We start from the raw sequence: 15,333 nt of genomic DNA on the forward strand, positions 1-15,333 counted from the left end.
TCCCTTCCTATTAAACGTCTACAAGCTGACATTACTTTTTGTTGATGAAACATTGAATATCAATTCAAAGTGCATGCAATTCTTGCCATTTTTTGCTGTTGCAGTTGTATGAGTTTAACAAATGCTAAATATTATTTTATGACTTTTTTTGATATTAGGTATGACTCAACATTATGTGTATTAACATGGTATTTTTGGTGTGCCATAATGGTAAAAAGACTGGAAAAGTTTTAAGCTAAAGTCTATGTGCAAAAAGTTCTTTAAACCTATCTTAATTTGGCAAAAAAATGTATTTTGTTGTCATTTGCTTGCTAAAGGTGGTTTGGTCAAACTTAAATCTGTTTTAATAAATTGGTATTTTATTCATATACATCAACCTTTTTTGTTACATTCCTCCCTTCGCCCATTTTCGAACTATTCATTCCTCCCCACAAGAAGAATAACAAATATAACATTAAAAATTAAAGCATTTTGAAATAGACCTTATAATTAGTGATGGTCCAAATTGTAATGGACATAATAATGTATATGCAAAAATATTCTGTAACATTTTCAATGTAATTTTTTTTGCAGTTTTTATGAAATTCCTCCCCTGAACTCATAAAATTCCTCCCTAGGGAGGAATTCCTCCCCAGGTTGGGAACCACTGATGTACATAGTTTATTCTGAACTATACACATTGTTTATAGAAGTGGTGCAATAACTACTAAATCAAAGTTATCAAATCATGTCAAAAAAGTTATTCATTATCATGACATACGGCAAAATATCATGATTTGGCAATTAAAGTTAAAAACTGTGTTTTTAATTGAAAACAAAACAAAATGAACATCAAATTGGTTAAGCCCTCTTCTCATATATGAAAGCACAACAATTTACTTCAAATTTTTGTAATAGCTAATTTACACAATTTAACATTTATCTGTCACCGCATGTTTATTGATGTGGCAAATTTAAATTGTCAATTGAATATTTCAGCACTTGAGACGGCGTGTAGAAGTTGTGGAAAGGAGTCGCTTACATTTCTTGGCATCGTCAAACATGAAACAAAACATGCAAATGGGACAAAAACCAAAGACAAACTCACTGAACTACTAAGCACTGCACAAGTAAGATACATTTCTGACTTACTTTATCAGAAACAAAAGGTGTTTTTTGGTTATGGAGTTGAAAATAGTTATTATGGGTCCCCTTCCCTGAAGGGGACACATATTGTTTTTGTCTATATTTTTTTTTTCTTTTTTTCTTTTTTCTTTTTTTCTTTCTAACGCAGATTTGTTCCCACGTTTTGGTCAAGAAAGAATGGTTCAAACTTTTTCAAATTTACACACATTACAGATATTGGTCTAAAGATGGTCCATGTGAATTTTGACCCCGTTTGATCCCTCGGTTCACCCACAGCCCCCCAAAACGTGAAATTTTTAGCGCGGATTTGTTCCCACGTTTTGGTCAAGAAAGAATGGTTCAAAGTTTTTCAAATTGACACACATAATAGGTATTGGTCTAAAGATGGTCCATGTGAATTTTGACCCCGTTTGATCCCTCGGTTCACCCACAGCACCCCAACACGTGAAATTTTTAGCGCGGCTATTGTTCCCACGTTTTGGTCAAGAAAGAATGGTTCAAACTTTTTCAATTTTACACACATTACAGATATTGGTCTAAAGATGGTCCATGTGAATTTTGACCCCGTATGACCCAGAGATTCACCCACAGGCCCCCGAAACGTAAATGTGTCTAACGCTCGTTTGGTCAAGAAAGACAGTGGCTTTCTGAAGTACCAAGAGAGTAACTCACTGGTTTACGATAGCGGGAGGGCTCAGCTTGACGTCGGACAGACGTTTTACGAGACATCGTTTCAGTGATTAGAAATCAGCTGTTTTGCACAGCAATGCTATGTCGTTTTATTAAGTTATCACTCACATTTTTAGTTTTGGCGAAGGTTTTACACCTATGACGTGATTTAAGCCTAATAACCGTGCTTCGGTTTTGTATATGTCAAGAAAAACTTTCTTAATAAAAGTTAAGATGAAAAAATTAACTTGACTTTTTTGCCAAATAAATGTTTTTTTAAATGCTCGCTGTCAGGTTGGCCGCCGCATGATCACGGGTTACTTAAGGTCAACTAGTCGGTATTACAAACACAGCTCAGAACTTTCTTCATAACGTAGCGTTTTTTTAACAATCAATTTAGGAGTCAATACTCAAGGCATGTATAAATTAGGCTTAACAGTATTGTTGAACACGAATGACGGCGTGCTATTGAAAACGGTGTCAAAAGGTCAAACAGTCGTTTGGCGTGTGCACCCTGAGAGGTTACTACAGGTCAATGGTACTCATTTTGCGAAACAAAGTTATATGAAAAACAATTTGTTATGTATACACTTGTAGCAAATTGCTTTTTAATTTAAAGTGTCTGTAACACAACTGTTACAGCTTTCTAAAAAAATTGCCCGACCTTGGAGGACTACATCTGGGTTAAAGCAAGAGATTAGATTTAAGTCTTTGTTACGTTTTTTTAATGTTTTTGTAATTACATGACAATAATAGTGCAAAAAGAATACGAACAATTTTTTTTATTGTTGGGTTAATGCTTTCTAAAAATTTGTCCTTAAGAATGTAAAAATCACCGCAACATTTGTTTACCGTAAATCCGCACAAACATGCGTGTGGGGACCCATTAGTTTTTGTTTACAAAAACAATCATATGTGTAGATCAAATGATGTGTATAGTAAATTGGTAAATATCGTATAGAATATATAAAATGGAAGTATATCAGAAAGCCACTCTTCTAGTTTACGTTAAGGTTATTTCAGCTAATCGGTATAAAAGCATTGTATTCCTATATTATTGTTTCAAGGTACAAGTGCCTGTTTTTTAATGTTAACTTATCTAAAGCATACTAAAATATCAAAAACTGACTTTTATCACCAAATTTCATTTCCAAACCAAAAATCAATGAAAATCTAGTTCTGTGTTAGAAATTTTGATACCAAACTTGCAAAAGCCTTTACAAACTATCAACAACCTTTTGCGACCGCAGGAATTACTGCCCAAGATGGCTGACGTCAGAGGCGGAGATCTACACGACATGGTCGAACAGGAAATGGCGTCAACATCGAAAGCGATTGAACAAGCCGCGCAGAGAATCGAAGCTCTGCTCAATGAAGCACGACAGCGCGATTCAGGGGTCAACCTGGAGGTCAACGAAAGGTCAGAACCGTAAAAACTTCATTGTACATTTATAAATGCATTGCGCAATAAAAAGGGTAAGTTAACATCAGACAATGCACTTTGTTTCGACCTGCCGGTATACAGCACTCAAGTTGGTTCGGTCGCTTCATTTTTATCCTCGATATGTGGGCATAGCTTGCATGTGCTATCCTCACAATACTCTTTTACTGCAAGTCCGTTCAATTAATTTTAACAGATCGTTTTGGCTTGGACAGTCGGTGACTTCAATTGTAGTTTTTGCTTAAAGAAAAAGAAACACAAGTGGCCGAGACGGGATTAGAGCTCACAACCTAGTGAACACAATGCGGTTGCGCTAACCACTCGCCCATCTTTGCGACATCTTGGTTAACATTTTTCAAGCTTTTACATTAGTTTTCTTACCGATTTGAACAGATATGAACAAGTATTGCCATTTTAGCAACATAACAAATGAGCTGAATCATTCGGTCTGCTTAGGCTACTAAATTTTACCAATTTATATTTTCATGCGATAGGAAGTTGTACAGGACAGGTGATGACGTCACAAACTATCGTGACGCCTTACAGAATCTTGTGACGTCAGATATACATGATCTTAGCGTAAGTAACAATGGGTTTTTGTCGTAGGATTCTCGACTCGTGCACGGAACTTATGGAATTTATTCGAGTGCTTATTATGGCTTCGAAGGAACTACAAAGAGAGATCGTCAGCCAAGGAAGAGTAAGTTAATTTTGCGAACGATCTTTTAAACTAGTTAATAGTTTTGCTTTATTCAAATACAATCATATAATTTTTGAACGTATATGCATACAACAGTCCACAGGTTTCCCCTTCTAATAAATAAGTCATGGCAGGCATAATAAATGAACAACTGATGTTCACTCCAGGGCAATTTTAATGTTAACCTACCTTACACTGCTGTGATAGTGTTTCTTGGCTTTTTTTGGCCTGTACCCAACCCTTCCTCAACTCGTTTAATGTATTTTTAATGAAGATGCAAAATTTTAGAAGTGACGAACATTTGTGTGCGCACTGATGTGGTCACGAACTCACTAAAATCTTTTCCGGAATGATTTCAATCTACCGATTGTGGGTTAATAACATTACAGTGTTAATGACGCACATGTTGGTTTATTGCCTTACACTAATAAGGTTCTGAATCGACTTAACGCAATGTACATCGATCGTGTTTGGGATGGCTGATGTTCTGTAAAAAATAAATTTATGGTAATTTATGTTCAGGGAGCTAACTAATTGCCGGCTTTTTACAGGGCGCTTCCTCGTCAAAAGAGTTTTACATGAAGAACTCGCGTTGGACGGAAGGGCTCATTTCAGCAGCAAAAGCTGTCGGTTTCGGAGCCACAATGCTAACGTAAGCCGCTATATGCGAGATCTATACAATCAGCAGAACATTGCATGAGAAAAACTTCCTTAAAAATTGACGCTTGGACTTCAGTTGCTCCACACTCGTGCTTTGTATTTAAATAAGACACTGAACGTGACATAAAGCCGTTTCCTGAATAAGAAAATAATGATTGTCACGCATTGTAAAGGACAGATCATCAGCTATTGTTTCTCATTCACCCTTAGGCTAAATTTTAACAACACAATCTTACCTTACGTTTCCCTTATGTTCAAAAATATTCGCAACAGCGTGGTAGTTTACCCTAGAGAAGTTTAAGCATTTCAAATTTACATTTCATTTAGGGATTAATTTACCACAGTTCTCAAGTTTACTCTAATTTGAGAGGTATGATAAAGGATTGCGAAAACGCCTTTCCTTTTACTCACAGGGATGCGGCAGATCTTGTGATTCAAGGTGATGGAAAGTTTGAAGAACTCATGGTTTGTTCACATGAGATTGCAGCAAGCACAGCACAACTAGTGGCCGCTTCAAGGGTGAGTTTAAATCAGTGGTTCTCAACTCGTTTCGGGCCATGGACCACCGGCCCAGTAAAAATAATATCGTGGACCATTTCTTTTTGAAGCAAGAATGAAGTACGCATACGAAACAACCATTTGGGCTTGAAACATAATTCTTTGAAACCAATTTTAAGAAGTGATATACTATTATTAACAGCTAACATTTTAATACTCTTTCAATATATAATATGCAATCATCTCTAGTTTATCAACAAATTTGGTGGACCACCCAAAAAGTCATCACGGACCACTAGTGGTCCATGGACCACCAGTTGAGAACCACTGGTTTAATAGGTGACCACGACCCTTTCAAAACAAAATCCCATTTTGTAAAATATTAAAACTACATGTATAACCAAGTGCATCGCAACGTTTGTTGAACTGAGCAGTCAACAATGTCGAGAATATATTGAGCATCAAACATTTTATATAGCAATAATATGGTAAAGGTGCCTAGAACAGAGTTGTAGGTGAGCCGGGTTTGGGCTTAAATTTAGGCTTGATTTGGGCATTGCTTAACACTCGGTCGTATTCGAGTCGCAATTTACTTTCGGGCTTAATTCAGTATTTGGTTGTTTCTAAAAACGGATTAGATGCGAGTTAGGGGCTTGTACTTTTGGATTCGGGCCCCAATTTTAGCCACGCTTCTAACTCTGGTATGTTAGATGCTTACCAAGAAATTTATAGCAAACACATAAATAGTCTCAAACTGCCATTCTAGTTTTGTCCCGTTATCACTATCTTTCCATGATTGTGAGTTTGCTTGTTATGTTGACTTCCATTTTCCAATCAACTTCTAGTCTATTGTGTGTAGAACCCATTGAAAACAGATAAATTCCAACATAGTTTAACTCAAATATCTTTGGTTACAAAGACTTCTTAAACACAGGTGAAAGCGAACAGGGGCAGTGAGCGTTTGACCAAACTCCAATCAGCATCACGAAATGTAAACGGAGCCACTGCCAGGGTTGTGGCATCCACAAATGCAGGAAGAAGACAGCTTGATGAATCAAGCGAATCTTTATCCGATCTTACCAATGCTGTCACTTTAACTCAGATTAAACGACGTGAGATGGATTCCAGGGTAAGACATCGATTTTCACGTGACGTTTTTCTATTTAACATCGATTTTGTTCGCTCTACAAGTCAGTGGGTATATAATTACCAGCTACTTACACTGGTGTTAATTTGGTTCACCCGACAAAAAGGTTAACTTGACCAGAAAACCCAACTGCTATATGTTGCTTGTATGAAATCAAACTGTTTTTTGGTCCCCTTCACATATGTTGGTTTTGTCCGTATTTTTTTTTGTAATCGTTGTTGTCAACGGTGCATAGTGTCAAAATTTAAGTTTTACCAATTACTAAAAACATGGTAAAATTTGCTATCATTTTTATTTACGGTTACGAAACACCCATACAAAGACTTATAACCATACAAGAGGTATATTCTTGATTTTAGAGCAAAATACTTGATCTATATTACTTTCTTTAACGTTACAAAATAAAATAAACTTTCTTGTACCTAAATTTGGTCAGAATAACTTTTAGGAATAAGGAATTTTCTACCAGCTCGATTGTAAACCAAACTTGTTTTCGCACAGGTAAAAGTTTTAGAATTAGAACAAGCCCTTGAAGTTGAAAGGCGAAAACTCGGAACTTTAAAGAAGAAACATTATGAACTTGCTGGCGTGAAGGAAGAAGATGAAAATGAAGTAAATCAACCGGTAAGTGACGTTATAGCAATGACGTAACAACTTTACCTTTTAAATTATATACCTAAAGTGTATGTAACAGAAAGCGCTAATGTAAGGTCGTTACGCGAAATAGGATAGCGTCGTTTTGATTTGAAATTTAAGGACCATTTTTTCTAAACACCAGCTATTCAGGTAAGTTTAAATGCACTAAAAATGCTGAAATAAATTAATTGTTTTAGCCTACATGAACAAATAGCATAAGCCAAGGATGTCCAAAGTGCGGCCGTCGGCGGCATTCCACGTGGCCCTTGGCTGTTGTTTCAAATTGTCTTGGTTTGAATAAGTTTTTGGGTTGTGGCGACTTCACGCCAAAAGCTTACCATATAACTGTATTTGCCGGTAAAAAGGAAATATTCATGGTGCTGACGCAACAAAACCCCGCATATTTGTGTTCTAATTATACGATTACAAACTTCGCGAAAAAACATTGGCCCGCTGGCATCTTCACCTGATAAAAATTGTCCCCATTAAAAAAAATTAGACACTCCTGATATCAGCTCAGTGATTTTAGCAAAACGTGACCTAACCATAAGTAATGCCAGTTTGCAATACTGTAACAGCTTTCTCTTGGGCTATTCTGTTTGGGTAAAAACCGGCAAACAAGAGCAACTACAAAAGGTTTGTAACGCGTTGAACAACTCAACTTTGCTTTAGGAGCAACAAGGGGCAGGTGACAATCAGAACAACAACAATATTAACAGCAACAATGGCAAACCACCGAAACCAATCATCGCTTGGAAACCACAGATACTTCCCAAGCCGGAATTAAGTTAAAACAAGTATATCTGCGAAGTCTTCAGCTGTAGTCTCATTGGTGCAAGGTAGCAGGACCTCTGTAACGTATTCTGTTCTGTATGCTTAGGCTCTACACATCCGTTTTAAGTTTTTTTTTCTTTTTTTAAAATCTTTGCTGTAAAGCGACAACAGCAGTGTGTTGCGATAAACAGGTAACATTGTTAAATGTTTGTGTCGCAAAAGCCTACTGAAACTTTGGGCTGTTTTCCACAATTTTACCAAACTATTGTCAAACTCCTCCATAGCACAACTGGCGCCTTTTTATTCCTTCAAGGTTGCGACAAACGACTGGTATAATGCACACATACATATACACACAAATCCTTGATCGCATACCGGTCAGTTGCAAAAGCGTAGTCATTTGTCAGACACCGTCCGGTTAATTGCACACAAAAGCATACGAAATTGGTTGTGCAATTAACCAGATTCGTCACTGTAGTTATTGAAAAAGCAGAGTGTCTAATATTAACGGCACAGCACCGCTAGACAGATTCACAAGCGTAGTTGTCCAATATTTTGGCTAGCGTTCATCCAAACTCTAAGAAATAACTTTTTAAGGTGTTTATATGTAGCGTGGTAGATATAGTACGACATTGCATGATAGTCAGAACACAACTAGTTGCAAATTTTTGTATTTTTTCGTGTAGTTAGTGCTCATTTAGTTTATCAGTACTGTATATGTTTTTAGCGCCAGTAATAAGGATCAATTTCTAACTAGGATAGTAAACCTTGCATAGAACTACTACCTGCTGTAGTTACATTATAACGATCTTTTGGTTTTCGTTTTATTTTTTTTAATTGCATCTCTACCCATTTGACAAAATTTATCAAAACTTGGTCTTCGGAATAATGAAATGTAAATTTTAAAAAAAATTCTGCATAATTTGATTGATCACAAATAACACTTCACACGCGTTTTCTAATTGCGACCGCCTTTTTTGCTTTCTTGCTTCGTTAAAGTCATCCAACGAACCCACCGTTTTGCAGTACAACATACGTTTTATTTAGGGACTGTGAAACGCAGTTGAGCACCTTTTACAAAATGGGATTAATCTATTTTTGCAGTAAACGTCTGTTGTAACCCACCTACCCAAAAAAGACAGAACAATTAGGAATCCTATCCGTTAATAGTATGCTCATGCTTTCCACTGTTAAGACTCCGTACAAAAACGTCTTCAAACTTGCATTTGAAGTAATAAATACAAATTTCAAGTAAGTTTTCGATATATGGCATTCGTTCCTTGCATTGCATATGTTTTAACATGACCAAAAGTTGCTTCATATTCTTAAAAAGTTTTATTTTTTGCCTTATCATTTTGGGTTGTATGTGTCGTTTCTTTTGTCAACTTTCTGAATCAGTCAAGTTGAAACTTTGCTGCCCTCAAACCATCTGTTATTGCGAAACGAACAACTTTCTCCCTTGCAAATTCAAACCAGGGTACACGTATCACATCAGAGGTGTAAGTCGGGCCTGGATTTTCTGTAAAAATACTCCAGATCGACTTGTCACTTTGCCACACGACGCTACGCAAAGTGGTTGATATGTTCTGTACTTTCTGTACATCTTTTAATTAAACCTGTCTACTACCCTGGTTTATTTGTTAATCTTAAAATCAAATTTACATGTTCGAGCCTGTATAGGACACACTTAGAACTCTGGCGTATACTGCATTGTTTAATTTTGTAGAGTAGGCTATTACACAGTTAGTAACGTTTTTAGACAAAAGCAAGTGCGAAATCAATGACACATTCGTATTAAAAAAAAACATCCTCTTGTAATCAAGGTAACAGTTATACCTTTTATGTCATTGACATTTCCAAACAAACAATATAAATATTCACATGAATTGTATTTTGCGTTTAACACACTCGCATGTATTCTCTGCTGTTTCAGCCTTTCGTTGTCGCCCAGCTATCATTTCTGCTTGCTTTGTATTCTCTCAACCATAATGCACTTTTGCTGCGACTGCCTTCTTATTGTCATCTCTCAAGTTTTGGCGGCTTTACAGCTGCACAAACGCCAGCAATTTTCACAGCTTTGTATCTATGTGTTTTGCTGTAACAATCGTTCACATCGTAAGCCGAGTTTTATTTTTGACGCGATCTGGTAAGGTTTCGTGTAAAACTCTTGTCGCATATGTTTTGCTTTCGTTTTATTTTTCAGGTATGTGCTGTAGAGTGTAATAAAACAATGGTAACGTTATTACTAGAAAACCAGTTTGTTTTCTTTTGCAACTATCAAACAAGATATAATATCTTTTTTTATCCAAAAAACATCAGATTTTTCATGAAACAAGAAATGAAGCTTTTGGTCGCATACATGAAAGGTGAAAAATCTAGTACATTGCAATTTGTGAAAACGTAGCCTATGCATGTCATACGCATAGGGTTAAAGGCAAACGAGAATCGTGTAGACAAAACAAGTGAGATAAAATGTTTGCCTATAAGATAAGAAATCATTATTACGTGCATCATTGACTGTCTGTATGATGCTCATTGATTATACCCACTTTAAGTGGACGAGGGTTCGTTACTGTTACTCGTTTTGTTCTGTATGACTTAATCCAGTGGCCAGCAATATAAATATTTCCCATGCTATTTCCAATTGAACTGCGCTATCTTGCAAGTGCTCCATGCCCAAGGATTGTTTAAAAGCCTGACTTAATCCATCGATGGGATTTGGGGAATTATGCTCATCCGTTTTCATATCGAGGTAAGCACCATACCAACTATAAGACTTTATCAGACCTATAACTTGCTCCAGGGTGCAGGTGTACTTGATTTTTATCTCATCGTTTCTCTCCTTGTGTTTGGCTTTAATGTTTTCAAAAATATTTGCGTACTTAAGCATGGGTTCAGTCGGCGGATTTGGTGAAATGTGTTTCCAAACATGATTCCACATTATTGCATCGTCGATTTTCAGCGTTTCGGCATCTTTTAATGTTCTGCCAACCTTCAGATAACAATACGAAAAAAACTCCCATGCATCCGTCTGGTTTCAGAGTACGACTTGCCTCGTTTAAGAACTTGGTTAAATTAAACCAAGTTGCAGCTGCCGCGGTGAAAATAAGGTCTATGCTCTTATCTTTAAACGGAAGCGCCTCGGCATCACCGACAAGAAAAGAAATATTTGGAAATTCATTCCCCAATTTAGCTTGTTCAATTGCTCTTGGACTACAATCTATTCCGACAACTTCCTTAAAGTAAGGAACAAAAAGGCTGCTTGCTTGTCCACTTCCACAGCCAACATCCACTGCTAAACCGTAGGGTTCTTCTGATTTATGGTGTTTTCTGACAAACTCCATGATCTTATCGCTGACATGTTTGTTGTATAGGTCTGTGTTGTTGATAAATCTTAACCACATCGTCACGATTAAAATACGTGCTAGAAGGAGCTAACATTTTGCCCCATAATTCTTATGTGCTGCAAAATGAGAATTCTAAGTACATTTTGCTTGTTAACAGCTGTTTTTGCACTAACTAAATTTGGTTAACGAATTTTTTGCACGGTAGGCATTTTTATCACTTACTGCGCGCCACACTAACTTTTTTGTAAACTCCCCTCACATAACGCGTTATAATATGGCGTAGCTGCGTTTAGCCATTATCTACCAATTGTACCCGCCACTTTTTGCGCTTCATAACGTTTCAACACGTTTCAACGTTTCACTATTTCCGGCTTGGTGATTGTGTTAGTGCAATTTTGTTGCTATGTTGTCTTTTACCACGAGAAATAAACCCAACTCAACTAGGGTGCTTCTGTTCAAAGTCCTGTTACATCGCTTAGGACTTTAAACAACATTTTGCAAGAGGGGGCTTTTGACATATCACATATATACATACTTACATGTGTGGATTACGATATCATGACATTATGTACAGATAGGCCTAAATAATTAACACTACAAAGTGCCCCTTCTTGCCCTTACGTACGCCAATGATTGACATCCTAAAAATATTCTTCTTTTTGATCACAAATTGCATTTAAGACTGAAGTAGTTCTAAATAGATAACCTCAACCAAATTCAACAATTACCGCCTTTTAAAGACCCTATTACTACACAAAACTCACAAATTTTGCTGACATTTCAAAAACTTTTTTTTCTTTTTCTCAGTCACTTATCAAGATCTCGCAAGGTAAGATCTTCTCGCATGAGTGCAAATTTACGAACGCGCTCATGCATTTACCATAAACACAGTTAATGCCTCGAGGGATTTTGCGTTTCCCATTGGTGAATTTGCTTTTGCAGTTTATTGCTGATCGGTTTAACTTATAGAACTAAACGAATCCAATGTGGTAACTATACTTCGCGATAAACTGAAATCTCTTAAATGATTCAAGTATGGGCTACGTTTTTTTTTACTTTATTTTTTAAAGGTGTTAACTGTGCAGCAGCGCAATAACCCTTAATGTAGCCTACTATTTTTTGTTCAGTTAACTTTTTGTACGTTACACAGTCATTTCCGACTAGCATATGTGTATTGGTGCAACTGCATCGTTATGATGTTTGTCACCAAAAATGGTCAACCCATATTAACTTTCATGACACAGTAACGGAATGTAATGTATTATAAAACGGCCGAAAGAAGGCGAAAAATACATTTTTATAAATTGCAATTTGTAAACATGTTGTAGATACTTTTCGTACACAAACGGTTGAACTGTTGGGTTGCATATCAAACGCATATTGTAGATAAAAGCAAACAAGTGTTATGCAACCAAAAGCAGGCAAAATGTTTAGCATTTTATGTTTAGGGCATATTGAGAAATCACTAATAAATGCATCATTGACTGATAACATGAAGCTTAGATGTCGTGGGTTCTTAAATGTTATTCATTTTGGCCTGTATGATTCAATCCAGTAGCCAGCACTATGAATATTTCCCATTCTATTTCCAAATGTACATCGCTGTCTTGCAAGTGCTCCACGCCCATAGATTGCTTAAAAGCCTGACTTAACCCGTCGATGGCGTTTGGACTATTACGTTCAACTGATTTCATTTTCATATCGAGGTAAGCACCATACCAACTGTAAGACTTTATCAGACCCACAATTTGTTCCAAGGTCCAGGTGTACTTAATTTTTACCTCATCATTCCTTTCCTTATGTTTGGCTTTAATGTTTTTGAAGATATTTGCGTACTTAAGCATTGGTTCAGTCGGCGGATTTGGTGAGATGTGTTTCCAAACATGGTTCCACATTATTGCATCGTCGATTTTCTGCGATTCGGCGTCTTTCAAACTTCTTCCCACTTTTGGAAAACAATACGAAAATAGCCCCATGCATCCGTCTGGTTTTAGAATACGACTTGCCTCGTTTAAGAATTTCGGCAAATTAAACCAATGTGCAGCTGCAGCCGTGAATATAAGATCTATGCTTTTATCTTTAAATGGAAGAGCTTCAGCATCACCGACAAGAAAAGAAATATTTAAAAATTTATTCCCCAATTTGGCTTCTTCAATTTGTCTATGACTACAATCTATTCCAATAACTTCCCTAAAGTGTGAAGCAAAAAGGCTGGTTGCTTGTCCACTTCCACAACCAACATCCACTGCTAAATCGTAGGGTTCTTCTGAATTATGGTGTTTTCTGACAAACTCCATAATCTTGTCGCTGACATCTTTGTTGTATTGAGGTCTGTGTTGTTGATAAATCTTAACCACATCGTCACGATTAAAATACTTACTGGACGGAGCTAACATTTTGTATCTAAATATATACACAAATTTATATCATGTTTTAAATGATAAAATCTGGTCTAACCTACGTTGGTTAAGTCTACAAGTTTCATTGCCGGCAACAAATAACTTGATAAACTTGTTCAGAAATCATCCACTTGGATTTTAAGTTGCTCATCACTGTTGTTTTGTATTTACGACACTAAACGTGACCTAAAACCGCTTCCTGAATAAGAAATTAATGAACGTTGTGATTTTTATTAGGGATAGACTGGTTAAATGTTGTTTTTGGTTAGCACAACTTGACACAAAGACAGGGATCTTAAGTATTTACCAAATGAAACAAAATGTCGAGTGGACGGCATAGCACCGCTACACAGATTCACAATTAAGCGTATAGTTGTGAAATATTTTGGCAGGCGTTAATCCAGGCTGTAAAAAAGCACTTTTTAACCTGTCCACATGTACCTTGGTAGATACAGTGCAAATTTGTAGTAACATTTGTATCCAAAACTATTGCTGAAAAAGTCATTATTTTTTGAAAACCTACGTGGTTTAAGTCCGTTGTGTGTTAACAATTGTCTTTGCACTCCAATAAAACTACAAATTAAAATCGCGTTGCGTTTTTATCTGATAGCCTACTATAGGGTGCTTGTTTTGTACAAAATGTACAAACAAATATTATAACTTAAAAGTAATGTAAATTATATATGTTTAGATATCATTCGTTATCAGCGACATTAAACCTAGTAGGTGAAATATTTAGCTTTTTCACATTACTGAGAGCCTAAAAGTATTCTTTTTGTTTACTGATTAATAACAACACTAAAAATTTCTGAAAATCTCGACTCAATTCAACCATGAACGCTCCCCAAAAGCCCCATCCCTACCCAAAATCTACAAATTTTGCTAAAAATTCAAAAACTGTCAATTACCTTTTTCACTTCTTCGAGCACATTTCAAGGTCAATAGACACAAGATCCTATCGCACGACTGCAAGTTCAAGAACGCGCTCAAGCATTTTACCAAAAAGACAGCAATGCATAAATAAAGTTTTAAATTTTCTATTGTCGAATATATTTTGTGGTTTATTACTTAAACGTTTAACACATCAAAATAAACGCATCCCGTGGTAACTATTTTGCGATAAATTAAAATATGTTGAATGGTTTATGTGGGTTACGTTTATTTAACTTTAATTTTAACTATATTTAACTTAATAGTTTGAACTGTGCAGTAGCGCATGCATTCATCCATTGTGTACCAGTATATCTTCCAGTTAACATTGCTCAACAATCATTTCCGACTTGCATGTTTGTTTTGGTGCAATAACGTCTTTGTGATATTTGTCACCAACTCAAATTTGACTCAAATCAAATTTACCGCACACAGTAACGGCTTTGTTCTCGCAACCTGCGCTTTTACATACTTGATTTGTTTTGCGTTGCATATTTGTTGCAATGCTGCATGGTCGCATAGAAGTAATTAGGCATGGCACAGGGTACTTACCACCAGCGTAAACTGGTCATTTTAATTAGCTGATCTGATTGCTAAAATCGTTTCATTGACCGACCGAAATGTTGCCACCGATTGTTGTTTTGCCTGTTTTGTGTTGAAGACGAGCTTTATATTTTTGGCGAAAACCCAGCGCAGGTTATATGTAGATCTACATTCGACATCTACGAAATGTACGTTAAATACGCAACCAATCAATACATAGCACCATGTACGCCTGTAATTAAAGAAAGTATTAATGCAGCACAAATATAAGAAAGTGTGAAATAGAGTCTGTATGACAGGCAATGTTTCAAAACTAAACTAACTATATAAAAATAAGTTATGTATCACTACACACTATACAAGTTGGTTAAGGGGTATAATTCGTTTTATGCTGAGAGTTTACGTAAACATGCTTTGAAACGGTTTCTTTGTATTTGCTATTCAGCAGAACATAGAGATATTAC

The 15,333-nt window shown here is 36.3% G+C and overlaps 2 protein-coding genes and 1 pseudogene across 3 annotated transcripts in view; 1 reads left to right on the forward strand and 2 right to left on the reverse strand.

The window, feature by feature from the left end:
- LOC145227807 (huntingtin-interacting protein 1-like) overlaps positions 1-9,892 on the forward strand; it is a 25,481-nt gene extending 15,589 nt beyond the window's left edge. For both annotated transcript variants that reach the window (XM_080092726.1, XM_080092727.1), the window contains 8 exons: positions 979-1,109; positions 3,045-3,214; positions 3,842-3,935; positions 4,487-4,587; positions 5,009-5,114; positions 6,028-6,222; positions 6,742-6,864; positions 7,549-9,892. In XM_080092726.1, the coding sequence (XP_079948852.1) occupies positions 979-1,109; positions 3,045-3,214; positions 3,842-3,935; positions 4,487-4,587; positions 5,009-5,114; positions 6,028-6,222; positions 6,742-6,864; positions 7,549-7,668 (1,040 nt within the window). In that variant the 3' untranslated portion in view covers positions 7,669-9,892. The remainder of the gene's footprint in view (positions 1-978; positions 1,110-3,044; positions 3,215-3,841; positions 3,936-4,486; positions 4,588-5,008; positions 5,115-6,027; positions 6,223-6,741; positions 6,865-7,548) is intronic.
- LOC145227809 (putative methyltransferase DDB_G0268948) lies at positions 9,826-11,722 on the reverse strand (annotated as a pseudogene).
- A 509-nt stretch (positions 11,723-12,231) lies between these two features.
- LOC145229980 (putative methyltransferase DDB_G0268948) lies at positions 12,232-13,457 on the reverse strand. Its single transcript, XM_080095332.1, has one exon. It carries the CDS (start codon positions 13,391-13,393, stop codon positions 12,521-12,523), a length of 873 nt encoding a protein of 290 aa, XP_079951458.1. The 5' UTR covers positions 13,394-13,457; the 3' UTR covers positions 12,232-12,520.
- Between the last annotated feature and the right edge of the window lie 1,876 nt (positions 13,458-15,333).

This window comes from Phallusia mammillata, chromosome 5 (genome assembly GCF_965637545.1).
Source record: "Phallusia mammillata chromosome 5, kaPhaMamm4.hap1.1, whole genome shotgun sequence".
Taxonomy (NCBI): Eukaryota; Metazoa; Chordata; class Ascidiacea; order Phlebobranchia; family Ascidiidae; genus Phallusia; species Phallusia mammillata.

What these genes read in the sequence shown, in the direction of transcription:
- LOC145229980 (XM_080095332.1), bottom strand. Translation starts at nt 13,393, where the DNA reads ATGTTAGCTCCGTCCAGTAAGTATTTTAATCGTGACGATGTGGTTAAG.